The sequence below is a fragment of the Corythoichthys intestinalis genome, chromosome 19 (genome assembly GCF_030265065.1).
Source record: "Corythoichthys intestinalis isolate RoL2023-P3 chromosome 19, ASM3026506v1, whole genome shotgun sequence".
Classification (NCBI taxonomy): Eukaryota; Metazoa; Chordata; class Actinopteri; order Syngnathiformes; family Syngnathidae; genus Corythoichthys; species Corythoichthys intestinalis.
Window position 1 is genome coordinate 25,059,345 of NC_080413.1, and position 23,110 is coordinate 25,082,454.

The following is a 23,110-nucleotide window of genomic DNA, read 5'->3' on the forward strand; positions in this document are numbered from 1 at the left end:
GAATAATGGTAAATCTGAGTCTCCCAGTTTTAGGCTACGTTTACACAAGGACGGATAACGGCCTTAAACGTGTAATTAGTTGGACTATACAGCATGTCGGCTGCACTAATGAGCCTCTTCTCCGTGCAAGCTCTTGCACATAGTAAATAGCCGGCCAATATTACCCGCCGCTTAATATAGCTGAGTGTCTCCGTATAATAATCGGATACAAAGGAAGTGACGTCATGGAGCGTGCCATCGCCATTTTTAGTGTGGCATGACGGAATTGTAAACAATCGAAGCAGACTATCAAGACGTCACATTGCTGGTTCTCTTTTCTTTTCCATTCATTATTTACAGTTTATCCTTTATAGTGTAGAACAGTGGTTCTTAACCTGGGTTCGATCGAACCCCCGGGGTTTGGTGAGTAGGTCCCCGGGGTTCGGCATAGGTAAAGAAATGCAGAGCCCTATTTTCGTACGCTGATTAAATCTAGCCAAAGTGGCTTTCTAGGCCAGGTTTTGGACTGCTTTACTCCCAATTTACAGGCTTAATCCATTTCTTTTAACTGCTAGTCCTCGATTTGAAGGGAGGACGAACTGGTTTGCTCAGTGGAAGGTTTGCTCACACTTGGTATGAGGGAATACAACAGACCAAAGAGCCGCGGAGAAGAATTTTGAACAGAAATTTGCCAAACTATTAGCTTGCTAGGTGAGGTATATCGGCTTTGAATTTGAAAAAAATTGCTTCGTTATCTAATTCCAAAGGGTTCCGTGAATTCACATGTGAAACATATGGGGTTCGGTACTTTTAGCAAGGTTAAGAACCACTGGTGTAGAACATGTGTCAGGAACCTATGTTTCGGAGTCATATCTGGCTCTTTTGATGAATGCATCTCCACCAACACTCATTTGAAATGTGGTACCGACCGGCTCGTTCGACATGAACGAGCTATGATGAGCTGATAATGCATCCACACGTTTTTCTTGCCCCCCCCGCGAGTAATGAGTTTCCAGTTCGGAGGTAAACCGCGCTGGCAATAACAAAAGGCTGATCCTTTCTATGCCTGCATAGTTTAGGCAAATGCAGGCCTACCTTACAGAAGCTGGGGCGCCTTAAACGCACCTTAAACGTAAGCCTGTCGCAATTTGCAATAATTCCATTTATCGCGCGATAAATAAAAATGAAGGCGGTAATTTTTCCGCTGCGATTTATCGCCTCGTGCGGCATACGTGCTGTTAAATGTTCGGATTCCTCGTTACCAACTGCGCAAAATGCATCTTTGTTCCAGGTCCGGCAAAAACTAGCGTCGGAGCCAATCGTTCCCATTATATCCTATTGTTCAACGTATGCCGGCAGCGTCAGTGCTCCGGAGTGATGACTGTGGACCATCTACGGCGCGCCGTTGTTGTTGACGTGTGGGCGCTCCCGTCAGGAGTGACATTTCACGCGGGGCGGCTATTTTTCGGCACAACGCCGGATATTTACGACGAAGTCCGCCAAAACTTTGTTACCGACTTGACTCCTACGAACAACCTCGCTTTGACAACGAACAGCTGAATGAAATTAAGAGCGCTGTGCTTCAAACTCGTCCTGTTTATGAAAGTGGATTGTCATATGCTGGTGTTGTGTAGTAATGAGCAGACGTGACTTCAGCGGCGCTTGCTAACTTTTTTAATGCGCCCACACACTAGATATCATGGTATGGCAAACTAGATGTGCTACGTCCCATGCCATTGGCTACGTGAGCCCAGAGTGATTATGGGATGAATTCTAAGCTGTCATGACTGAATGGAAGTTAAGAAGGCCAAATCAATCCATACCAGTGACTATAGATAATCTTGCAAATATTGTTAATTCAGTACGTGACACAGATGGATTCGGACCACAAATAGGATGTCTTGCTCATGTAGTAAACCTAGCTGCTAAGAGAGCTGTAGCAGTCAACAGTGTGCCCTCCCTCACTTTACAAACAGTAAAGATTGTTCTCAGCACTTTTATACACATTTTTTTCAGATCAGTAAGAAGTAAGCACATAACTGTTATGCACTAAAATGCATGTTTATATGATGGCAATTTAATTTTTGCTCATTAGCAAAAAAAAAAAAAAAAAAAAAAATCTTTTTTTTTTTACAGAGCATTAAATGTATTGAATCGGATTGAAAATCGTGTCCCCCGTATCAAAAAAGGTACCGAACCGTAACTGTAACTGTATCGTTGCATCCCTATGGAACACCACTGCAGAAGCTATGGCGGGAAAAGTTCTCATTTGCCTAAATGCTTAAGGTATTAAGTGCAATTTTTTTTTTTTTTTTTTTTTTTTTTAAACACATTTTATTTATTCTGTGTTTCTGTGCGGTATCAATATTGTTTTTTACTTCAGAGGCATGGTCTGTTGTTTTTAGTTGTGATTTCTTAAAAAGTATTGTTGAATTTAAGAATAAATATTTATCACGTTTAAATGGGTGTACTTGATCTGTTATTATATACTGTATTCTCACTGTGTTATTGTAAATTAGTTTTTTAAAAACTGGGGGGGGCGCAATAATATCGCATATCGCAATAATTTATGAGAATAATTATCGCACACTAAAATTTGTTATCGCGACAGGCCTACTTAAACGTAGTGCGGACAAGTATAAAAAAAAAGCGTCAAGATACCCCGGAGAAAATAAACGTAGCCTTAATGTGCCACATACAAGCAAGCAAGTGTTTCAAGAGTGATTTGGTTGAGGATTCAAGGTAATTGTTATATTAAATAGCACCATACATGCACTTTGCAACAATGTTAAAAAATCAATTGATAAAATTGGTGTACCTGACTTGAAATATTTACGTAAAATGAATGATAACCGCCAGTTTTACTGTTTTACGTTCATATCTATGAAATTTTGCGATTTAAGTATTTATTGGCAAAAATTTTCAACTTAAAAAGCTCTCTGTTTTGTGACGGCCGCCATGTTGGATTTTGTATTTCTACACAATTGCGGAATTCAACCTAAATAAGTTGTGATTGTGGATAGAAAAATGCAAATTTTGCTTTTGTTGAGTAAAATTAGGATGATTATGCATGCTTTCCTCAAGTATGAAGTTTGTGATGTGACAATTGAGTGATTTATTAGCTGTTGAAAACACTAAATAAAAAATTAAAAAAGTTGCTATTTTGGGCAAAAATGTATATAATATGTTAAATATTGCTATTGATCCTAAAAATATAGGTGATCATCTCTACATTCGGTGATTTTTGTGCATCTCGCGTAAAAGTTTGAGAATTTTATTGCCATTTTAAGTTTTGATATACTTATAAAAAAAAGTAATTAATGGAGGTTCTATTAGGGAACAACTTTGAATTTTTTTTTTATGTCACTGCTCATGGAGACTCATATATGCCTAACGGAGGTGAAAATAGGCCCCCTAGAGATCGGCCCCGAGCCCCGTGTCCAGTCAGCTGATAGTCTATGCTTTATGGATAACTACAACTGATAAGTTCTATAAGTGTAAATAAAAATTACAACGCATTTTTGGGGAGGATAGGACTTAAATGATGCGGGTGTACTAAATGTTTTGTATAGTTTGCCATTTCATTGCTCTTTCATCATATACACAAAAAGAATAATGTGTTAGCAGGCTACAGTGAATTGAATTTCTGCTGTTTATGACCATATGAATCAGATACATTTCAACCTGAAAAATATGTCTAGCTATATGAATTATATAGATGAATAGATATTAATCCTGCAAAGGCAATTAAGAGTAATGGAATCGTTTCGCATACTCGCAGCTTCACACAGTTGCAGCTCAAAGTTCTTAAAGAGGTTAAAACAGTATTAAGGCATGTAATGAGCGCTCACTTACAGTGGGCGCAACATGGCAAAGTCTTTGAGTGCTCATCTCTGGAGTAATGAAACATTTGGGCTAAAGATAATAACTGTAGACGGCTGTGAGAGTGGCTCATTCTGACCTTATAATAAGTCACTTCTCTGGAGGAAACCTGCACGGTGACACACATACACATCCAGCAGCACACATACATGCACTTATACAAAATCGTGACTTAATGACTTCAAATTCTATCAGCGTGACCTCTAAGAAAATACTAGCCGCTCTGAATGGAGAACCATCTCTCCATTGTTAGCCTGATGGAAAGCCACAGAAGAGATGAGGGAAAGGGAGGGAAGACGAAGAGGATAAAAGAGGATAAGAAGGAGGAGAAGGCGAGGGCCTTGGCCATTGAAGACGAAGAGGAAAGGACTTTCTGAACACAGAGGCTTGCTCTTTTTTTGTTGGCTTAATGGAAAGCCACAGGAGAGGGAGCAGGGGGAAGAATGAGAAAGAGAGAGGGAGAATGAGAGAGCCTCTTTTGTTGGTTGGTAGCTGGGTGAGGCGGAGAAAGAGAAGAAAGGCAGAGGTTGAGCAGGAGCGGATATGAAGACAGAGCGTGATAAGAGGTGAGTGTCGGCGGTAACAAAGCAAGGTCGCCGTGCGGGGAATGTCTTCACTTGAAAGAGAACAAGAGAGCAGAGGAGATTAAGATACACACGCACACACTCAAATAGTGCCTCTAACTTTTGTCTCACAAGTATGCAGGTGGTAAGAGAAGAGGAGAGAATTGGTTTTGAGGGTCGTGATGATAGTAAATTCAACTGGAGCCCCCTTTTATTGCCCACCTTTGTGCATTTTAGCCTCAGAGACACAGCTGATGTGAAGATAATATTGTAAAATACAATTGGCTTTTGAGTAAACATATTTCAGTTGTGATCATGATTTTAGGTGGGACAATTAAGTAAACCTGATTGATATTTACTTAGATAATGTAGTCTGCTGAATATCACGAAGTAGTCCGCCAACCACGTGGGGATAAGCTCATGGTTAAGGCCTAATTATTAGTGTGCCGAAATGACAGGCTAGAGTACCCTGCTGGTGAGAGAAGAAAGTGCAGCAAAACTTTACAGATGAGGGAGCGTCTCAGTGAGAAGGTAAAGAAAGAGCTTCAGAAGGGTTTATTTTGGGCATTAGTAGAATGTAACAAAGTAAAAGTATTTCATTACTGTACTTAAGTACATTTTTGTGTTTATGTAATTTACTTGAGTCCAAATATGAAGTGGTACTCTTTACTTCACTACATTTTATAGCACGCGTCTGTACTTTTTTCTCCACTACTTTTTAAATTGTCACCTGTGTTAAACGTTACTATTGCTTGTTTGTTTATCTCTCATTGTGAATTAATAGTTTTGTTTTCATGCCTACAGCGCAATCGATAAGCCCCATGCAACTATACCTTTATTGAGCACTAGAAGGAGCAACATGAGTACAAGCAAAATTAGGCAGGTGAACAAGATATCGACAATAAAAAACTACAGTTAGAGTAGCGTGCCTTGAAATGGGTGCTGCACACTCTTGTACAGTAGGTGGGGGTATGCACCTAAGAGTTGCTTGTAATGTCATTAAGATATGTTTTGGAGTTGTTGTTTTTTTTTTTTAGCTTGTTAAGCTTCATTTCACAGTACAATCCATTTTAAATACCCCCCTCCCCCCATTCTGCACGGATATATATTTATATTTAAAATATAATATATATGTATATATATATATATCACGTTTTTGCATAGGGAGAAAATACTTTTACTTTTGACTTGTAACGTAAATTTTAAAGCGGGTACTTTTGTACTTGAGTAAATTTTTTGTTAGAGACTTTTACTTTAGTATATTTTTGCCCCTGTATCTATACTTAAGTACAAAAAAAAAAAAAAAAAAAAAAAAAAGATTACTTCATCCACTAATAATTTTGGGTTAAGTAACATCAAGATATTTGCATATTTATTCTGTTAATCCATGGTAAATTTTACATTCTTGGGGAAATTTTGCTTTTTTATTTTCATTATTATGAATGATCATCAAATAATTATTTTTTAAATGCTTTATTTCGCACTGAAAACTGTTTATATATTGGTTGTTAAAGGTACTGCAGTGAATTTTTTTATTTTTTTTTGTCTAAAATGACAACTGGGGTTAATAGTGATCACAATGTTGATTTAGAAATAAATAATAATCGTGAGTATATTCTAGGACATAAAAATACAGCCCTAATGTGTGCACACTTTAACACCCATACTTTTTAAATGTGGGTTTTTCTCGGCCTGGTTTAGCAACTGCAGTCTCCCTAGAAGCGCGCATTAGATATCAAATACGCAAAGACAGTTGTCAAAACGATTGATTGAGAATCTAAATCCTCTGAGATTGATAACACGTAGAAAATAAGATGATGACACAAAAGACAAATAAAAGCAAAGTACAGACATAATGAAAGAACGACGCGAGAAAAGTATAACATGAATGAATTTGACAAATGTAGGACCCTGAACTTGATTTGTTGTATTGCAACACTGACATCTTCTGACCACAGAGTGAAGTACAACCTGCTTGCTCCGGTAAATGGGAAATATTAAAGATGACACATGAGGCACACATTTAATTGCTGGTTACTTGAGTGGCTGAATATTCACATTATAATTAAACTCAATTCAGTGTTTAATCGATACTGTAAATGAGAATGCCTTTGCCATTGTTGCCTGTGTTTCTGAAATATTTGTTCTAATCTTCAGGATATGTGTCCCTCAGCTGTGGCCCCCGTAGCACTGGAGCAGGCCTACCAGTTCGGACTGAGCAGGAACAGTCACATGAGCTTTGCCTTTGATGATGCCAAAGTCAGAGAAAGGTTTGTTTTCAAAATAAGGAGACTCAACGATCTTTAGAAGTATTGTAATTGTAGATATTTAGCCCAATTAGAACATTGGCGATTTAGAGTTACAGTGGGTAGATTTTAAATCCTAAATCTAACCCCAAAAAAATCCTAATCTTATTAGATTTACTGAAAAGTAATTTTAGAAAATGCTAAAGTTCAGTGTGTGTTTAAGGTTGATATTGGAGTTCGAGGTGAGGACACAGGAAGAGTCAGGACTGGTTCTCTACATGGCCAGAATCAACCACGCGGACTTTGTCTCGATTCAGGTAATGTGAAACTTTTTTTTTTTTTTTTAATGCTACCGAGTTTGCACAAATATTACTATTGACTCTTTTCGTCTCTTGCGGTGCAGATCAAGGACGGACAGGTGTGCTTGGGTTATGACCTCGGTCATGGCAATACATCTGGATGCGTCCCCTTTTCCATTAATGATGGCAACTGGCATAAGGTGCGACAGACACAAATTTGATAGATTTTTTTCTTCATTATTATTATATTTTATGTTGTCATCAGCATTAGCAGTTTTTCCATCATCCATGCAACCATTATTTTATTTATTTTTTTAGATCCGTGTGGCACGTAATAAACAGAGAGCTCTCCTGGTGGTGGACGGACGGTACAGTAAACAGATGATCAGCCCCAAAAAGGTTAATTTTAAGATTTTTTTAAGGGCCAAATTCTTCATTTTGTTAGAAAAATAAACTTGTGATATTCATTGTGGTCATTTGTTTGTAATTTTAAGGCTGACCTGTTAGATGTGGTGGGAATGCTTTATGTTGGTGGTCTCCCGAAAAACTATACTACCAAGAGGATTGGACCGGTAATGGAACTTCCCAAAAAAATAAATATGAACAATCTTTTATGAGAAATGTATAAAATCCATTCTAATCTCTGCTTTTAGATTCTTCAGAGTATCAACGGTTGCATCCGTCGCTTGAAGATGGTGGGAGGGCCTGTTAGCACAAAAGTTACTGCCCCAGGTAATAATGATTTCTAACTCTTAAGGTTCTAAAATGTTTTCCCACTGCCTTGTAACCCTTCCATGCAAAAGTAATGATGGCTTAAATAGCATACCGCAAGTAACACGTCACCTTTGCTAATTAATATTCATCTTGTTAGCAACTATTGCTAGGGAGGGTCAAGCTCGCATTTGTCCCTCATGCTAGATGTATGTAAATAGTGTACGAACGAGCTGTTTACTGAGCTAAACTTACCGATTCTGTCCGAAAATTATATCCCTGGTGCCAAATTCACTGGTAAAGATGTGGAAGAACATTAAAATTTTTAGGTAAAGAGATAGCTTGAGTGCGAGCGGTGAAAAAGATGGGAAAAAGTGCAGACCTGATTCAAAGGTAGCTTTTTTATCGATACCTCTTTCTTGTGTCCATTACGCCACTGACAATGACATTCTACTGTTTCAACAAGCTATCTTTTACCACCATATGCCCTGTTATTCTTATATTTTATATCCTCTGGTTGTCTTACATCTCTCTGCGACCGTTATTGGTGGTAATTTATATTGTTGTTTTTGTGTAGCGATCGAAAATGCTACTCGGTGAAAGCCAACAAACACTTTTAATTTTATTTATTAATAACAAATCTTAATTCTATTAATTTATTTACACTCCCCCCTTACTAAGGTTGTTTTTCTTTACAACAGAAAAGGTAAAGCTGTTAAATCTTGCGCCTACCTGTACGCATAATCAGGCTTACTACAAAAAGATCTAGGCCAAACATGGCTAATTTATTTAAATATCCGTATTTTAGGAAAAATAGGCCTACATGAGTGTTGTGATATATAAAAAAAAATTTAAGTTTTGTTCAGGTCAGAAAGAAGCAGCACGTAAAAACGCCACGCTAAAAAATAAGTAAACATATCAAAATGGCTTACCTCTTCATGGCAGGCAATGGATCAGGATTGTCATCTGTAGGACCACCATATGTCGTAATGTCTAGAGTCGTTTGTACAAGTTCCATAGCAGCAGTGTTTACTCGGCATGTTCTTTTTTGAAAGATTACCGGGAGAAAACAAGCAGTACTTGCATGGATTGTTTGCGAGTGCCCTGCTATGTTAATCCCTTTCCGGTTTACGATGGTGACGTCACGCAGCTTTGCGGTCTAAAAATAGCATTCGTGTGGTACGCTATTCGGATTCTTGTCTGAAGTGTTTTTATAATTCTGCTGGCATGATCAGAAATACAAGCTAACTGTCCACTGTAGTGACCAATGTCCCCGAAAGGATTAAAAGCATTTTGTTGCTCTCGTGAAGATAAGCAGTTCAGAAAATGAATGTTTATGAATGTTTATTTATGATGTATTTTCCCAGGTCGTACTGAAGCGCTTACTGAAGACTTTAAGCTCGACATGGAGACACCAACGTCTAGTCTCATGGTCGGAAGATGCTTTGCTGCCACTGAGGCAGGAACTTATTTTGATGGAACTGGCTTCTTGAAAGCAGGTGAGATGACACTCAGCATCATGTACAGGCAGGTTACATGTATTTTTTTCGGTTGTTGTTGCAGGATTTAACACTTGTGTCTAGTGTTGTTCCGATCATGTTTTTTTTTTGCTCCCGATCCGATCCCGATCGTTTTAGTTTGAGTAGCGGCCGATCCCGATATTTCCCGATCCGATTGCTTTTTTTTTGCTCCCGATTCAATTCCAATCATTCCCCAATATTTTTCCCAATCATATACATTTTGGCAATGCATTAAGAAAAAAAATGAATAAAACTCGGACGAATATATACATTCAACATACAGTACATAAGTACTGTATTTGTTTATTATGACAATAAATCCTCAAGATGGCATTTACATTATTAACATTCTTTCTGTGAGAGGGATCCACGGATAGAAAGACTTGTAATTCTTAAAGGATACATGTGACTTTGTATATTGTGACTAAATATTGCCATCTAGTGTATTTGTTGTGCTTTCAGTAAATGATACTGTAGCCATGCCCAAATGCATGATGGGAAGTGCAACCATGACTGTGCGTAGTACTACCAATTGATGTATCTTCTCTGCGTTGGGAAATAACATAGGGTGTTAAGAAAAAGATCAATTACTACCTTGCTTCCCCACATTGCTTCCCACGATATTTCTAATCGTAGGGAGAGGGATTGTAAGGCTTTAGTCAATTAAAAAAAGGCTCCAAAGGCTGCCCAAATTCACTCTACTCATTTTACGCTGCCTTTTAGCTCTCTATATAGGTAAAACGGCGCCATTACAGATTGAGTGTGACAATGCGTGAGAGGGTCGTGCAACGCATGCATTAATTGCGTTAAATATTTTAACGTGATACATTTTTTTAAAAATTAATTACCGCTGTTCTCGGGATAATTTTGATAACCCTACCTTAAGCCTAAACTAAAGACTCTGGATGAGTGTAACATATAATGTCTGTAACATTAAATACAATTACAAAATGATTTAATTAATATATATATATATTTAAAAAAGGCATGTCCGATAATTTTATGCCGATTCCGATACTTTGAAAATGACGTGATCGGACCTGATCCATCGGGCCGATCGATCGGCATCCCAATCGATCGGTACATGTCTACTTGTGTCCACTTTCAATATCAACATTATTTTGTGTGTGTATGTCAAATTTTCCATGATGAATCTCAATGCACTCTGCATACTGCATTTTTTAAAAATTGTTACCCGCCTTACCTGCATTCTTTGCCTTTTCAGTTTCAAACTACAGAGTAGGACTCGACGTCTCCATTGCATTTGAGTTCCGAACCAGCAGACTGAACGGCGTCCTTTTGGCCGTCAGTAACCAGGGCAATGATGGGCTTGGTCTCGAGATTGTTCAGGGCCAAGTAAGATGAATCAATTGAGATGATATAAAAAAAAACAGACTGCAAAAATATACCTCCTTAAAACTAGTTAAATTCTTTTGTTTTTGGTGTATATCGACTTGAAATAAGTGAAAATTATCTGCTAGTGCTTCAAGTAAATTTTACCCACTTAGATTTCTTGAAATAAGAAAACTAGCTAGCTGAAAATAAGCTTAACCCTTAGATGCATAAGTGGGTCAAAAATGACCCGGTGAGGTTGTTTTCTTGAAATATCTTTGGAATGAAAAATTGTTATCAATTCATATTCCAGGTATTCCACAAAAAACATGTTTTGATATAATGTCATTCAAATTTTTGATGAACGTTTTATACATTTGAAGAAATTGTCATTTTTGTATTACTACCCTAAGCTTCCACAAGTGGGTCAAAAATGAACCACATGCATTTTCTATGGAATCCAATGGGAATCTTTCATTCTTAACTTTGGCTGTCAGGAATAAATTTACTGTGGACCACACAGACTAGGTATGTAAAAAGTGACATCCTTTAAAAAGATTATTTTACACAGCAAGAGCTAATACGTGCACTGTAAGTATTATGTCCATGTAGTATTTTGTGTGTGTGTCTTTCAGAACTCTTTATTATTATTTATCAAAAAATGAACCAACTTCATAACTAGCTAGCTAACTATGGCTAGGTTCATACCGCAAGTCCTAATGCACAATTCCATTTTTTTGTCATACCCGTTCAGACTGCCTTTGTCCATTGAGCCTATTCAAGTATCACGCATGCGCTCTAATTCGCAGTCTGAGATGCGCTGAGCAAACTGGCTCGCATGCGCAGGATCATTGGAGCAGAGAGAAAACCGAGCATTGTCAGGCTTATTCTCAACCCATTTTATTTTTTTTATGACTGTTGTTAACCCCGCTCCTTCCCCAAAAGCCGCGTTCAAGCTAGGCGCTAACGCTAATGCACAGCTGCATCACTACCGTAGCACCCTGTCTCTCTCACTCTTTGCATGTTAATTGCTGCATGAATTCCAATTTGAGGGACTTGACAGTTCGGACCGCAGCCACATTCTGGAAAAATGGGATTTTAACCACATACGAAAGTGACATGGATCGAATTTGAAAATGGTCCACTTTTATGCGACTTTTCCCATTCAGTCGAGTCAAAAATGTTAATTGAATCATAAAGATATTTCAAGCATGAAATCATTCTTGTGTGGCCCTAAATATCATACTAATTAATATACAAGTGATTATTCTTCACCAAAATGGCATAAAAGCACATTGGTTCTAATATGGGTCATTTTTCACCCACTTACGGAAGAGTGTAGGGTTCAGTAACATGTGCATCTAAGGCTTAACAGACTTATTTTAAGCAATAAATTTGTGTATTTAATCTTGAATAGGCTTTGAAATGTCAGAAATGTTTTTAATTCAAGAATAGATATTGTACAAAACGTTCATTGAAAGCATTTTTCTTGATTTAGGTAATAAATGACAAACTTTTAGATGTATGGGCTTAATAAGGACAAATAGTAATATTTATTTTAAGTTAATGGAATAATCTGACGCATTAATTTGTTAACTAGTCTTTAACACTCAAAACAAGATGGCGAAATTGGACTGGATTTAAGAAAAAAATAATCTGATTGACATTATATATTTGCAGTGCAAATATGGTAATGTAAACCCACAAAACACACTCCTTTCCCTCTTCTAGCTGCTCTTCCACGTCGACAACGGCGCTGGACGCATTACGGCGATGCACGTGCCCGATGGCGATGGCTTCTGTGACGGTCGGTGGCACGCAGTTGTCGCTAACAAGGCTCGCCACAAGGTAGAACTGCTGGTGGACGGCAAGCAGAGCAATGCCCAGAGTCCCAACGCACGCTCCAACACTTGTGACACCAATGATCCCATCTACGTCGGAGGTTACCCAGGTATGACGCTCAGTCACATTTACACTCAGTGGTACAAAAGTACTCAGTGCTCCTTGTTCTTATAAAGACTTTTTTCATCAAAAAGTTGAATGCATGTTTAAAACATCCAGTATTAAGCCCCCACTGTGCATGTTGTGTAGACGGCGTTCGGCAGGCAGCTCTGTCCAGCCGAACATCCTTCAGAGGTTGCATGAGGAACCTGAAGATCACCAAATCATCCAAGACAATGGAGGTGCACTTCAACAAGGCTCTGGAAGTCAAAGGGGTTCAACCACTCTCATGTCCCGCCATCGCTGCGTAAAAAACAACTCTTTTGTGCACTCTGGTCAATAAATATGAAATGGCTTCTTACCAAAGTGTAATATAATATCTTTTCATGTGATCGCACCATTTCACCACAACATTAAAGCTACCCATCAAAGTATGTAGCATTGTTTTTTTTTACATGTTTGCACATTTCCAAAGTTCAACAAAGGCAAGACACTTAATCGGTTACACCACATTAGCACTTGGTGAATTCAAGATGATTTAAATCCAAATGTTCAGATATACTAAGAATTATGATGATTGTCATTACTATTTAATCTAGACACAATCAGCTAAGACATGCTAAAAGTTCATCATATATTCATTAGAATTGTAATCAACTGCACTGACTGGTAATAGTACAGTACATTATGTGGTGGTCAAAAAAGACTCAAATCTGGCTGGTGTGATTTCCCTTTGCTGTTTCTTATTCCTGTCTTTAGTTCATAATGTAATTCCCACATAATTTCCTATATTTGTTTTGCATTTGCAATTTTTTTTTATTGTTAATATCTTCCTTTTCTTACACCTTTCTGGGTCCCTTGTTAGAACATAAGGTTGGTTATTTTTTTGTGCTGTGCTGTTCTCAAAAAGTGCTACAAAATTGAATAAAGCTTTACCTTATTATTAACTAATAAGAAATACATGTTAGTGTGGTTGCCAGCCATCATGTTATTAATTTGAGGAATAAATTTAATTTTGTATAATCCAACAGATTATAGGTTAATTGTTAATCAGAAACATGGATTTGAATATACAGTATGCATTGACAATATGTGTGTAATAACTAATTGGAACAAGGGGGAGCCAAAATTATTTTTTAACCAAAGAAACACAATAAAACAATACGATGTAAAGAAATAATCAATTATCCCTAAAAACGCATGGATTTGTATTCATGATTTCATCAAAATATTATCTTACAGCATTTCTCACAGAAATTCATTCAAATATAAATGTTTTCAGTGTGAATGTGTTCATTTCTTGATGTGCATTGGAAAAACACAAAACAGCTAAGGAAAAAAGTCAAAATTGACACAATTTTGGAGAGAAAAAAAAAAGAGGCTAGACAAAATTTTTGCCATCCTCAACTCGTTATTTGGTTGCACATCATTTTGAAAAAAAAAATCAGAAAACAATCGCTTTCTGTAACCAAGTTTCGTGCACCTCTCAGATGGAATTTTGGACCGCTCTTCGTTTGCGAACTGTTCCAGGTCTCTCAGATTTGAAGGGTGCCTTCTTGCAACAGCAATTTTGAGATCTCTCATAGTGTTCAATATGATTTAGATCCGGCTCATCGATGGCCACCTCAGAATTCTCCAGCGCTTTGTCTGCAACCATTTCTTAGAGCTATTTTAGGTGTTTTTTGGTCATTGTCCTGTTGGAACACCCATGACCTCTGACGCAGACCCGTTTTTCTGACACTACACCCTACATTCCAGCCCAAAACATTCAGTCTTGAAGGAATTAGCCCCTCCGGCCAAGCCGCACGGAAACAGCGACAGCCGAACGAAGTGCCGCTCTGCTGATGTCGCCTCCGCACGAGTCAACCAGGAGGGCCGACATTCCGCGTGTTCACTCCCGTTTTTAATCCTTTGTACTGACTCCATGTTCCAAAAGTCTGAAGAAGGCTCACCGAAAGCAGGTTGACAATTTATCTGTCGACAATGTCAAAAAACAAGGCAAAAACAGACGACGGAGGGACAATTCTGGATCCAAAACAAGGCTACATAGAAAATGTTTCCGAGCAGCAAACATTTTTTTATCTCAGCGTCTGGTCTTTTTTACAGCTGCAGTGGAGTGGGCCGGGCTGAAGGTGTGGCTGAGTGTTGTCTTGGGATAATCCCTCTGTCGCCGGTTTTGGGCGGTTAGGTACGTGCGTGGCTCGGACGTGGTTGCCACAGCGACCGACGCTGGTCTTGACGTCCCAAGCTTCCGCTATCAACTTGTTATCAGGCTGGACGAGATGCAACTTGTTTTAGGACAGAGCGCCCTGGTCTTTGTCCTTGGAGTGATCTGGAGAACTGATTGCAAGAGTCGGTGCTTCAATCTTGCTCATGACGCACACGTTGGGCGTCTGTGATAAGATGGTGTTGTCAATCTATTCTGCTTCTTTTCATTAAACTATGATGTGCTATTTATTTTAGGTGTCTTAGAGTAGTACAAACAATCCTACAGTACATATGAGAAATGGTACTATTCCCTGATTGACCACATTAAATGTGTTAGAGTAATGCAAACAATTAAATGGTGTGTGCGAGTAAGGTAACTATTCCCTTCAGTCTCCATATTTCATGACTCCTTGCACACTGTCAAGGCACCCAGTGCCAGAAAAAAATGAAACCTACAAAGAAAAGAACACTGCCTATAGTCAAACATGGTGGAGGTCCAGTGATGTTTTGGGGTAGTTTAGCTGCCTCTGGCACTTGGTGCAAGGAGTCAATCTGGAGACTATCAAAATGTTTTGGGCCGCAATGTAGGGTGTAGTGTCAGAAAACTGGGTCTGCGTCAGAGGTCATGGGTGATCCAAGAGGACAATGACCAAAAACATACCTATAATAGCACCAAGAAATGGTTGGAGACAAAGCGCTGGAGAATTCTGAGGTGGTCATAAATGTGATTTAAATCCTATGGAACATCTGTAAAGAGATCTCAAAATTGCTGTTGCAAGAAGGCACCGAAATCTGAGAGAAGTGGAACAGTTCGCAAAAGAAGAGTGGTCCAAAATCCCATATGAGGGGTGCACGAAACTTGTTGATGGTTATAGGAAGCGATTGATTTCTATTAAAGGATGCGCAACCAAATATTGAGTTGAGGGTGCCAACAATTTTGCCCAGCCCATTTTTTGCATTCTGTGTAAAATTGTGTACATTTTGGCTTTTCTTTTCAGCTTTTTTGTGTTTTTCCAATGCAAATCGAAAAAATAAACACATTCATACTGAAAACATTTGTAACTGCGTTAATATTTGAGAGAAACGGTGTGTGTTTCTTGATAAATTCCAGGGGTGACAATAATTTCGTCCAAGACTGTACATTTTGAATTTCTGCATGTATCTGGGTTAATTTCCAGTAGGTGGCGGTACTGCAACAGCAATGAGTCTCAGTCTAGCTCTTGTTGAATAACTCCTCCCCACACCTAAACATTCTATTCTCCCTTTGGAGTTAGTAGAAAATACGAAGTTGAAAATACTGCAGTATCTTATGCATTAATAAGTAGAGTTACATGTACTGGATAGTATACTCTTGTCAGTGTTTCCATCTCTTGTGATGAAATTTCCACAATAATTGGCCAAGTCAACGTCTTGTGCATTCCTCTTTTATTATCATACTCTTCTTCACATAAGAATGGTTGGAGAGTTGCCCATTATATTTAAAGCTGTTTCTGCATGAAGTGGAATGTTTGGAAGATTTTAATACATTGGAAAATATCAACGCACAAGTGATTTTTAGCATTACAGCTTGTTTTGTAAAGCAATCACCATACAGAGCTTAATTAAGTAGTATTTTTCCTTATTTTAACGTCACTGTTTATGCAATCTTCCACTGAATCCACTTTGAGTGGGCAGTCATCATGAATATTTTCCCTGTCAATCACAGCTATCCATCTTCCATCGCCATGGTGACAGATGCTCAGTCACGTCCATAGAAGGTCTAACCCCAGCATTAATCTCATTAAATTGTCAGCCAAGGTTCATTTTCTTTACATCAATTAAAGTAAATGGACAGCTTTGTAAGCTCGATGCCAAACATGAGAAAGGACAGATTCCACTTACTTTTTTTCATATTATTAGTATTGTGTTCTGCACTGTCACTCTGTTGTCCCGGAGTCACCTCAGATGATTTATTGCATGCTGTCGGCCTTATTTTAAACTCATCTGAAGAGAGTTATGAAGCGCGATGGCGGTCCAGTCCAGCACAATACCGCGCACGCGTACGCCAAGGTCTTTCTGCAACTTTGTTGAGTAGCACACGTCCAGCTTGTAGGCCAAATATCTTCAGGATGACTGCATGAGGCCCGTCAGGCGTTTGCCAGTCAGTGACTTGCCCTGGTAGACAACATATCGTGAAAGAACATTAGCGGCAGGGGTTAAAGTGGTTAGAATTTCTTGCCAGAATTCCGGGACGTGAAGGTCGCCATGGAGCCAGAAATTTTATTTTCTATTTTTTTTTTTTTTTTTTTTTTGGGGGGGGGGGGGGGGGGGGTGTCAAAACTACTGAAATGCAAAGAAAACTGTTTTGGTCAGTTATTTCTATAACACATACAAAAACTGATTTTCATTCGAAATTGTATTTTTTCAATGATTTGCAAAATAAAAGTTAACAAAAACAGCAATAACCCCAACCTCCATCTCCTAATTTTTATTTTCTCTCATTTCCTCACATACGTAATCCCAAATTTTAACTACTTTACAACATTGGATGCATATTAAAATTGAAGTTAAGTAAACATTTACTTTTTGTTGTGTTTTTTTTTTTTTTAATAATAAAGATATAAGTAACATCAAATTCAGAAAAATAAGTACAAATGACTTATATTATGGAGAGTGAAATGGGATATATTTTGATGATCGTGCAAACATTGACTTTTTTTATATCATAAGGAAATGAAGAAGTAGCCTAACATAAATGTAAGTCCAAAGTGCACATTGACAGCTAAGATGTTCTGAACCTCCCCATCAGAGCAAATACAACTAAAAATGGTAAATAAGCCTCCTTAATTCTTGCCTTGCTCTTAAATATTTGATCCATTTTCTGTTGCATTGCCTTTTTTTTGTCGCATCAATTCAAAAAACTTTTTTTTTTTTTTTTGCTTTTTTTGGGGGGGGGGGGGGGGGCGGGCTGTTTCAGAAAACACACACATTTGAACCAATCAGAGCTAACTGACATATCAGTATGTCAGCCTATTGAAATGATACATGAGTCCAGGCGTTTTGCTTTGCTGCGTGCTCAGATAACTGCAGCAGCTGGGGAAACCTCCATGCCGTCCGTGGAATGAAATAAATAATAAATATAGTTGGAAACGGATTACACTACACAAGCCCTTTATTATGCTTGTTGTTAACACTTGTGTATGTAAATCGGATGTTGGTAGATTGTTTTCTTCTTGGAGATGAAACGCATGTGTGGCAGCTTGGAATTTTTTTTTTTTTTTTTAAATAGCGTTTTGACAGTTGCCGTCATATTTTCGGAATCAAAGCACCGGACAGCATTCCGGCCCTGAATCTTAAACCGGAACTGCGTTCCGGTCCTGAATCTTATACCGGAACTGCGTTCCTGACCGTTCTGGCCCACTTTCAACCCTGATTAGCGGGAAAGTTAATGTAAAATCAACTGCTTGATTACAGAAAGTGTGTACACAGAACATTTACTGTGTTAACACATATACTCTATGGATATCTACTTTCATATTCATGCCACAAGCGGGTCCAATTATGATAACACATGTACAAACGGCTTATATTGTTCAATGGAAAGCTCATTTATCAAAACTGCAGGAGAAAATAGCAGCTTTCTCCTTTGTGTAAAAAAAGCTGCAGAATTACATGTTTGTGTGTGGACATATCAATGCAATTAGAGATTAATGGATCCTAGTGGTTTACTAAGTTGTAGCTACACTAATGAGAGACAATGGAAGAATGGTATCATATTTTTCCATGCTTTACCACAAACAATACACCTATTTTAATTCTATTTAGCATACAAACAGTGTATATATATTAATGTATGTTTTGTTGTTGGTTTTATTGTTTTTTTTTTTATTCATGAACTCGAAATATCAATATCTATTGCTGCATTTTATGACAACAATCAAAAGTGTTTTTTTTTTTTTTTTTTCTCTTGTTGTCGTTGTCTACATTGAGTTAAACTAAAACTCACCACACTTCGGGTGAACTTCTCCAGTGAGGTCCGTCGACCCTGCTCTGTCTCCAGCTGTGGAAAGTGATCAATGTGAGGGTGAGAACCACAGCTACAGATCAAATGTCACAGCACAGAAGACATAGCAAGACCAATTTGAAGCTGTGTGTGTATACATATGGTGGGAACACACACAAAGCTGAAAAAGCAGTTTCTGCTCTTGCACTCCTCTTTAAAATGAACTGCAGTATTTTAAGCCAAAAGAGCTGGTGTGTTTGATAGAACAATATGTCTATATGCTGCCATAGCAGTTTCATGGCGCATAATGCACTCGGAGTATTTTTAATTTGTCCGTTTTACCCTGGAGACCCCCGTTTACAGACACTGCGCATTGTGTGCAACCACTTTTGTTTCAACCCAGCCATAAAAAGAAGGTAAGTTATTATATTTATTATTCGAAATGTCTATCATTTTTAGGTTAGAATCATTGATTGATATCTAATATTTAGTTTTTAAAAAATGCGACTTTACAAAATGAATCACTTGTATATTCTAAACTTTTAAACAAATTACGTCACAATGAATAAGGTCTGTAAATAGGTCACGGATATGTACCTCATAGCTATCACTTAGTTATGTATTTTTTTGTTACTGTCGCATTTTCCCCGATATTTTAGATGATAAATAATCGATCCAAACAAAGAAAAATTGGGGGGGGGGGGGGGGACTTTTAAAAGGGTAAATATTTGAGGAAAAAAATCTCAACCACTCCTTTTTGTCCGTGACTTCCGCATCGTGACTCTTTGTTATATTCCCGTATTTCACCCATAAAATCCCCACAAAGTCCGGCTGTGGCCATTCACAGCTGTCTCGTGACACTCAGTGATGCATGCTACACGGAGTTTTTGGATCGAAACAAGTACACGATAATATCTCGTTAAAATTAGCGTGTCTTTAATGATGGTCGCTAATACTCGCACCTCGAGTTACCGGAAAGCCACAAAAAGATATACATTGCAGTCGAACACTAGCACAAGAATTATAGACACAGCAAGCTAACTGACTAGCGTGCTATCCATTGTATTTTCAACCCTTGTTGCCATTTGGATTGCTTATTATGGGATGATGTGGATGTATTAGATACATTGGATGCTTAAATCATAAAGCCTAGGTCCTAGGCTTAATTGCTAAATACAATAAATAGATAGTGGTATGTTCTCACATTTATATGTTCCCTTTATGCATATGGAGCCTTTTATTCTCTGTATCTCATATTCACATTCTTTAATCATAATTGAAAAATATTTTAAAAGCCCACTGCAAAATTTAAATATTATGGTATTGGAATTTAACCCCTAAAATTCCCCTGTAAATGTTTTTTCTTTGCACAGATTAAAATCAAGCCAAATCAAAAAATGTATGCAGTAAAGTTATCATTAACTAAACAGCTAACTCACAGTTTAACCATGTTTATTTTCAAAATAAAACACAAGGCTAAATTAAATCTACATTCACTCACACACCAATTTCCTTCATTATTGTACATCCACCCACATGTCTTAGTGCATGCTTAATGATCATCAAAGATTTGAGTAGACAAAGGGGGGTCATTTTGAAGTGTTCGTTATTCATTATGTACCAGGATGGGTGTCCAAAACCTTTTTTCTAAAATGAGAAAGAAAATGTCAAAGGTCTCAAAAATGTCTATTTTTGACTCACCTGATTTGACCTACTTTTAAGGTGTCAAAAAAAATGCCCTACGGTTCAAAATTTTCTTTCCCCAGAAAATAAAGATTTTAAGCTTTCCAATGATGTATCACACATGCATATTTTTATGCAATTTTAAAATTTGGCCAAATTGGGGATCTCAGATCTTCAAGTCACCAAAGTGTTTTCAGCGATTTCAAGTATAACTTATATGCATGATGTCATTTTGTTGTCTGTGTTATCTATGAGTAGACATGCCTTCTTTCTTGAGTTAAGCAGGTCCTGGTAAACGTTGGAGCGCAGGAATCGAGTGTAGCTGTCACTCTTCATCAGCTTGTAGATGTGATCCTGGACAAACACAAGCTTGGTGTGAACACTGAGATTGACCACAATGAATTCTACTTTTCATCTATTAATGTACATTTTTCTCTTCAGTTACATTAATTGATAAATGCACAATATAATAGAGATTCAAAAGTCAACCCAATAGCCTACTGACAGACATTACAGTTATGTACTTGAAGGGAATAGTATCTTTTCTCGTATTTACCGATCGACTGTTTGTATTACTCGAACACAATATAATCAATCATACTTTCAGGATACAAGCAGAATATATTTGACATAGGGGATAAGAGATACATGACGCCTTCTTATCATGGAAGCCCAACGCGTGCGTCATGCAACTGACTGAGCAAGATTGACGCTGGCGAGGCAAGACATCTACAAGCCCACGTCTGCAACACCAACTCCCGCAATCAGTTCTTCCGGACAGTCCAGAACAAATGGCGGGACATCTTGTCTTGACAAGAAACATCCGATTAGGAGGAACCCATGACCGAGAAGTGAACTCTTAGCACTCACATTGCGCTGAGGTGGCAAAATCCACAACCCACGTTGCCTTGACAACAGTAAATCCCAAATCCTCCTGTCCAATCCACAAACAGACAATAATCCTAAACAGTCTTCTGCTCCATGAGAGCCTTCAAAAAGACTGAATGTTTGCCTAATGGTTGTCATTTTTTCTCAGGAACCCTTTGTTGACTTGTGATATGGTGACCCACAATTCTTGCCTGGGTCCTTCTGTGCTGTATGATTGCTGTCGACTCAGAATAAATTGTCAACTTGTGTTTCGAAGCCTTTTTCCAGCTTTTAAAATGGAGTCAGTACAAGGAGTTAAGACTAAGGTGAACGCGCAGAGTCTGGCCTTTTGGCCGGGTTGTAGGTTACCGCCGGCCCGGGTCGTAGGATTACTGCCGGCCCGGGTCGTTGGAGCCTCACCAGCGCGCGTTCGTCGGTTCGGCTGGCGTGATTCTGGCAATTTGGCTAAAAGGTCTGATCCCTTCTTACTGTACAATGTACATGTAAATGCACAATATAATAGAGATTTAAAAGTCAAACCAAAAGCCAAGTAAAATGAAGCAATTTGACAAGTGCATCCTAATGTTCTAATAGTGGCCCTATGTTGTTATACTAGTGGACACAATTGTCCTCTTTGTGAGGAGAAAAAGCATTCTAGCATTCAAGCATTCATGGAAAATTTAGCTCTTTAGTAGGATATAAACTAAATCCTTGAACGGATTTCTGCAACTAATAAATCTGAAAACACCGCTACCCACTACTGAATATGATTAAATAATATGGCCATTGTTATGGTTACATTCCAAAAGGATTTGGGCAACGCACCTGTGCGTCCTCATAGCTGTAGCGTCCAGGATCTTTGAGGTTGTGGCTTGTACGCTCATAACTGTGAGAGTCCAAATTGATGGAACTGGGAGCCCCTTCTGCCAGGAACTCAGCCCAGATTTCCTGCGCTCTCTGAGCGACTTCTTGCTGCGGGATTCTTTTCAGGTCCTGGACGGCCAACCAGAACCTGCACAGTAATATGAAAAAGGACTGTTCAATGATCGGTCATACAGCAACTTAACACAGAACATATATTTTTTAAATATATATAGGCTAATTGTTCAGAATGAAACACTTTAGGACCAACAAAATACAGTCATAAGTATTTTATGCCATTTACGGAGCTCAACGGCATCCACAAAGTATTTTACTGAGTGTCCTGTGACTTGTTCTGAAGAGAAAAATAGTCAGAAATGATACATGGGTGTCAAAATATTGTAAGTCAGCATGTTGCATGCTTACCGCAGATTTTCAGAGCTAAACTCAGACTCCAGGAACTTGAGAAAGAGATCACGTCCAGCTGGGTCTTTCAGAGCCGCCTCCAGGGAGAAACCCCACTTCTTTACCCTCTGCTGACTGGGCTCCTTGCTTTTGGGGGAGAATTGATGAGTGAAATTCATATACAGTACTGTTCAGTATTTCATTAACGGTACCTAACTGGCTGATGTGTTTTCATAACTCAGAGTGCATTCTGTGAAGGGTGCCTTTTACAGTGACCAATTTTTTTTTTTTTTTTTAATTTGGATGTGTCATTTCTTGATTTTTTTTTTCTCGGAATAAAAATAAATATACTGTATTTATTTGTCTGTTTATTTATTTATTTTACAAACTCTTTTTAGCTGCAGTCTCATTTTATTACAAAAGGAAAAGAAAATCTATGAATATTTATTTATTTATTTTGTTAACTAGTTTTAGCTGCAGTCTCATTTTATTCCAAAAGGTGAAAAAAAAAATCAAGAAATGTCACCTATCCAAATTTCGGCCCTGCTTTTGGGGGTGTCGCCAATGTTCCCTCTAGGCTGCGCTGATGCGCAATCGTGCACTGCTTGCACATACTCAGCGCCCAAGAAAA

At 38.2% G+C, this 23,110-nt stretch overlaps 2 protein-coding genes across 7 annotated transcripts in view; one reads left to right on the forward strand and one right to left on the reverse strand.

Moving 5' to 3' along the window:
• The window catches only part of lama2 (laminin, alpha 2), a 338,873-nt gene extending 325,270 nt beyond the window's left edge, over positions 1 to 13,603 (forward strand). For 2 of the 5 annotated variants that reach the window (XM_057822981.1, XM_057822982.1), the window contains 10 exons: positions 6,582 to 6,694; positions 6,894 to 6,987; positions 7,074 to 7,169; positions 7,288 to 7,368; positions 7,464 to 7,541; positions 7,623 to 7,701; positions 9,048 to 9,179; positions 10,426 to 10,556; positions 12,264 to 12,483; positions 12,624 to 13,603. In XM_057822981.1, coding sequence (XP_057678964.1) covers positions 6,582 to 6,694; positions 6,894 to 6,987; positions 7,074 to 7,169; positions 7,288 to 7,368; positions 7,464 to 7,541; positions 7,623 to 7,701; positions 9,048 to 9,179; positions 10,426 to 10,556; positions 12,264 to 12,483; positions 12,624 to 12,784 — 1,185 coding nt within the window. In that variant the 3' untranslated portion in view covers positions 12,785 to 13,603. The remainder of the gene's footprint in view (positions 1 to 6,581; positions 6,695 to 6,893; positions 6,988 to 7,073; positions 7,170 to 7,287; positions 7,369 to 7,463; positions 7,542 to 7,622; positions 7,702 to 9,047; positions 9,180 to 10,425; positions 10,557 to 12,263; positions 12,484 to 12,623) is intronic. The other 3 variants (XM_057822979.1, XM_057822983.1, XM_057822984.1) reach the window with 2 other exon arrangements.
• Positions 13,604 to 15,404: 1,801 nt separating this feature from the next.
• rgs6 (regulator of G protein signaling 6) overlaps positions 15,405 to 23,110 on the reverse strand; it is a 190,019-nt gene continuing 182,313 nt past the window's right edge. For both annotated transcript variants that reach the window (XM_057822487.1, XM_057822486.1), the window contains exons 14-18: positions 22,501 to 22,626; positions 22,039 to 22,225; positions 20,611 to 20,700; positions 18,667 to 18,720; positions 15,405 to 16,835 (exon numbers count right to left, since the gene is read on the reverse strand). In XM_057822487.1, coding sequence (XP_057678470.1) covers positions 16,785 to 16,835; positions 18,667 to 18,720; positions 20,611 to 20,700; positions 22,039 to 22,225; positions 22,501 to 22,626 — 508 coding nt within the window. In that variant the 3' untranslated portion in view covers positions 15,405 to 16,784. The remainder of the gene's footprint in view (positions 16,836 to 18,666; positions 18,721 to 20,610; positions 20,701 to 22,038; positions 22,226 to 22,500; positions 22,627 to 23,110) is intronic.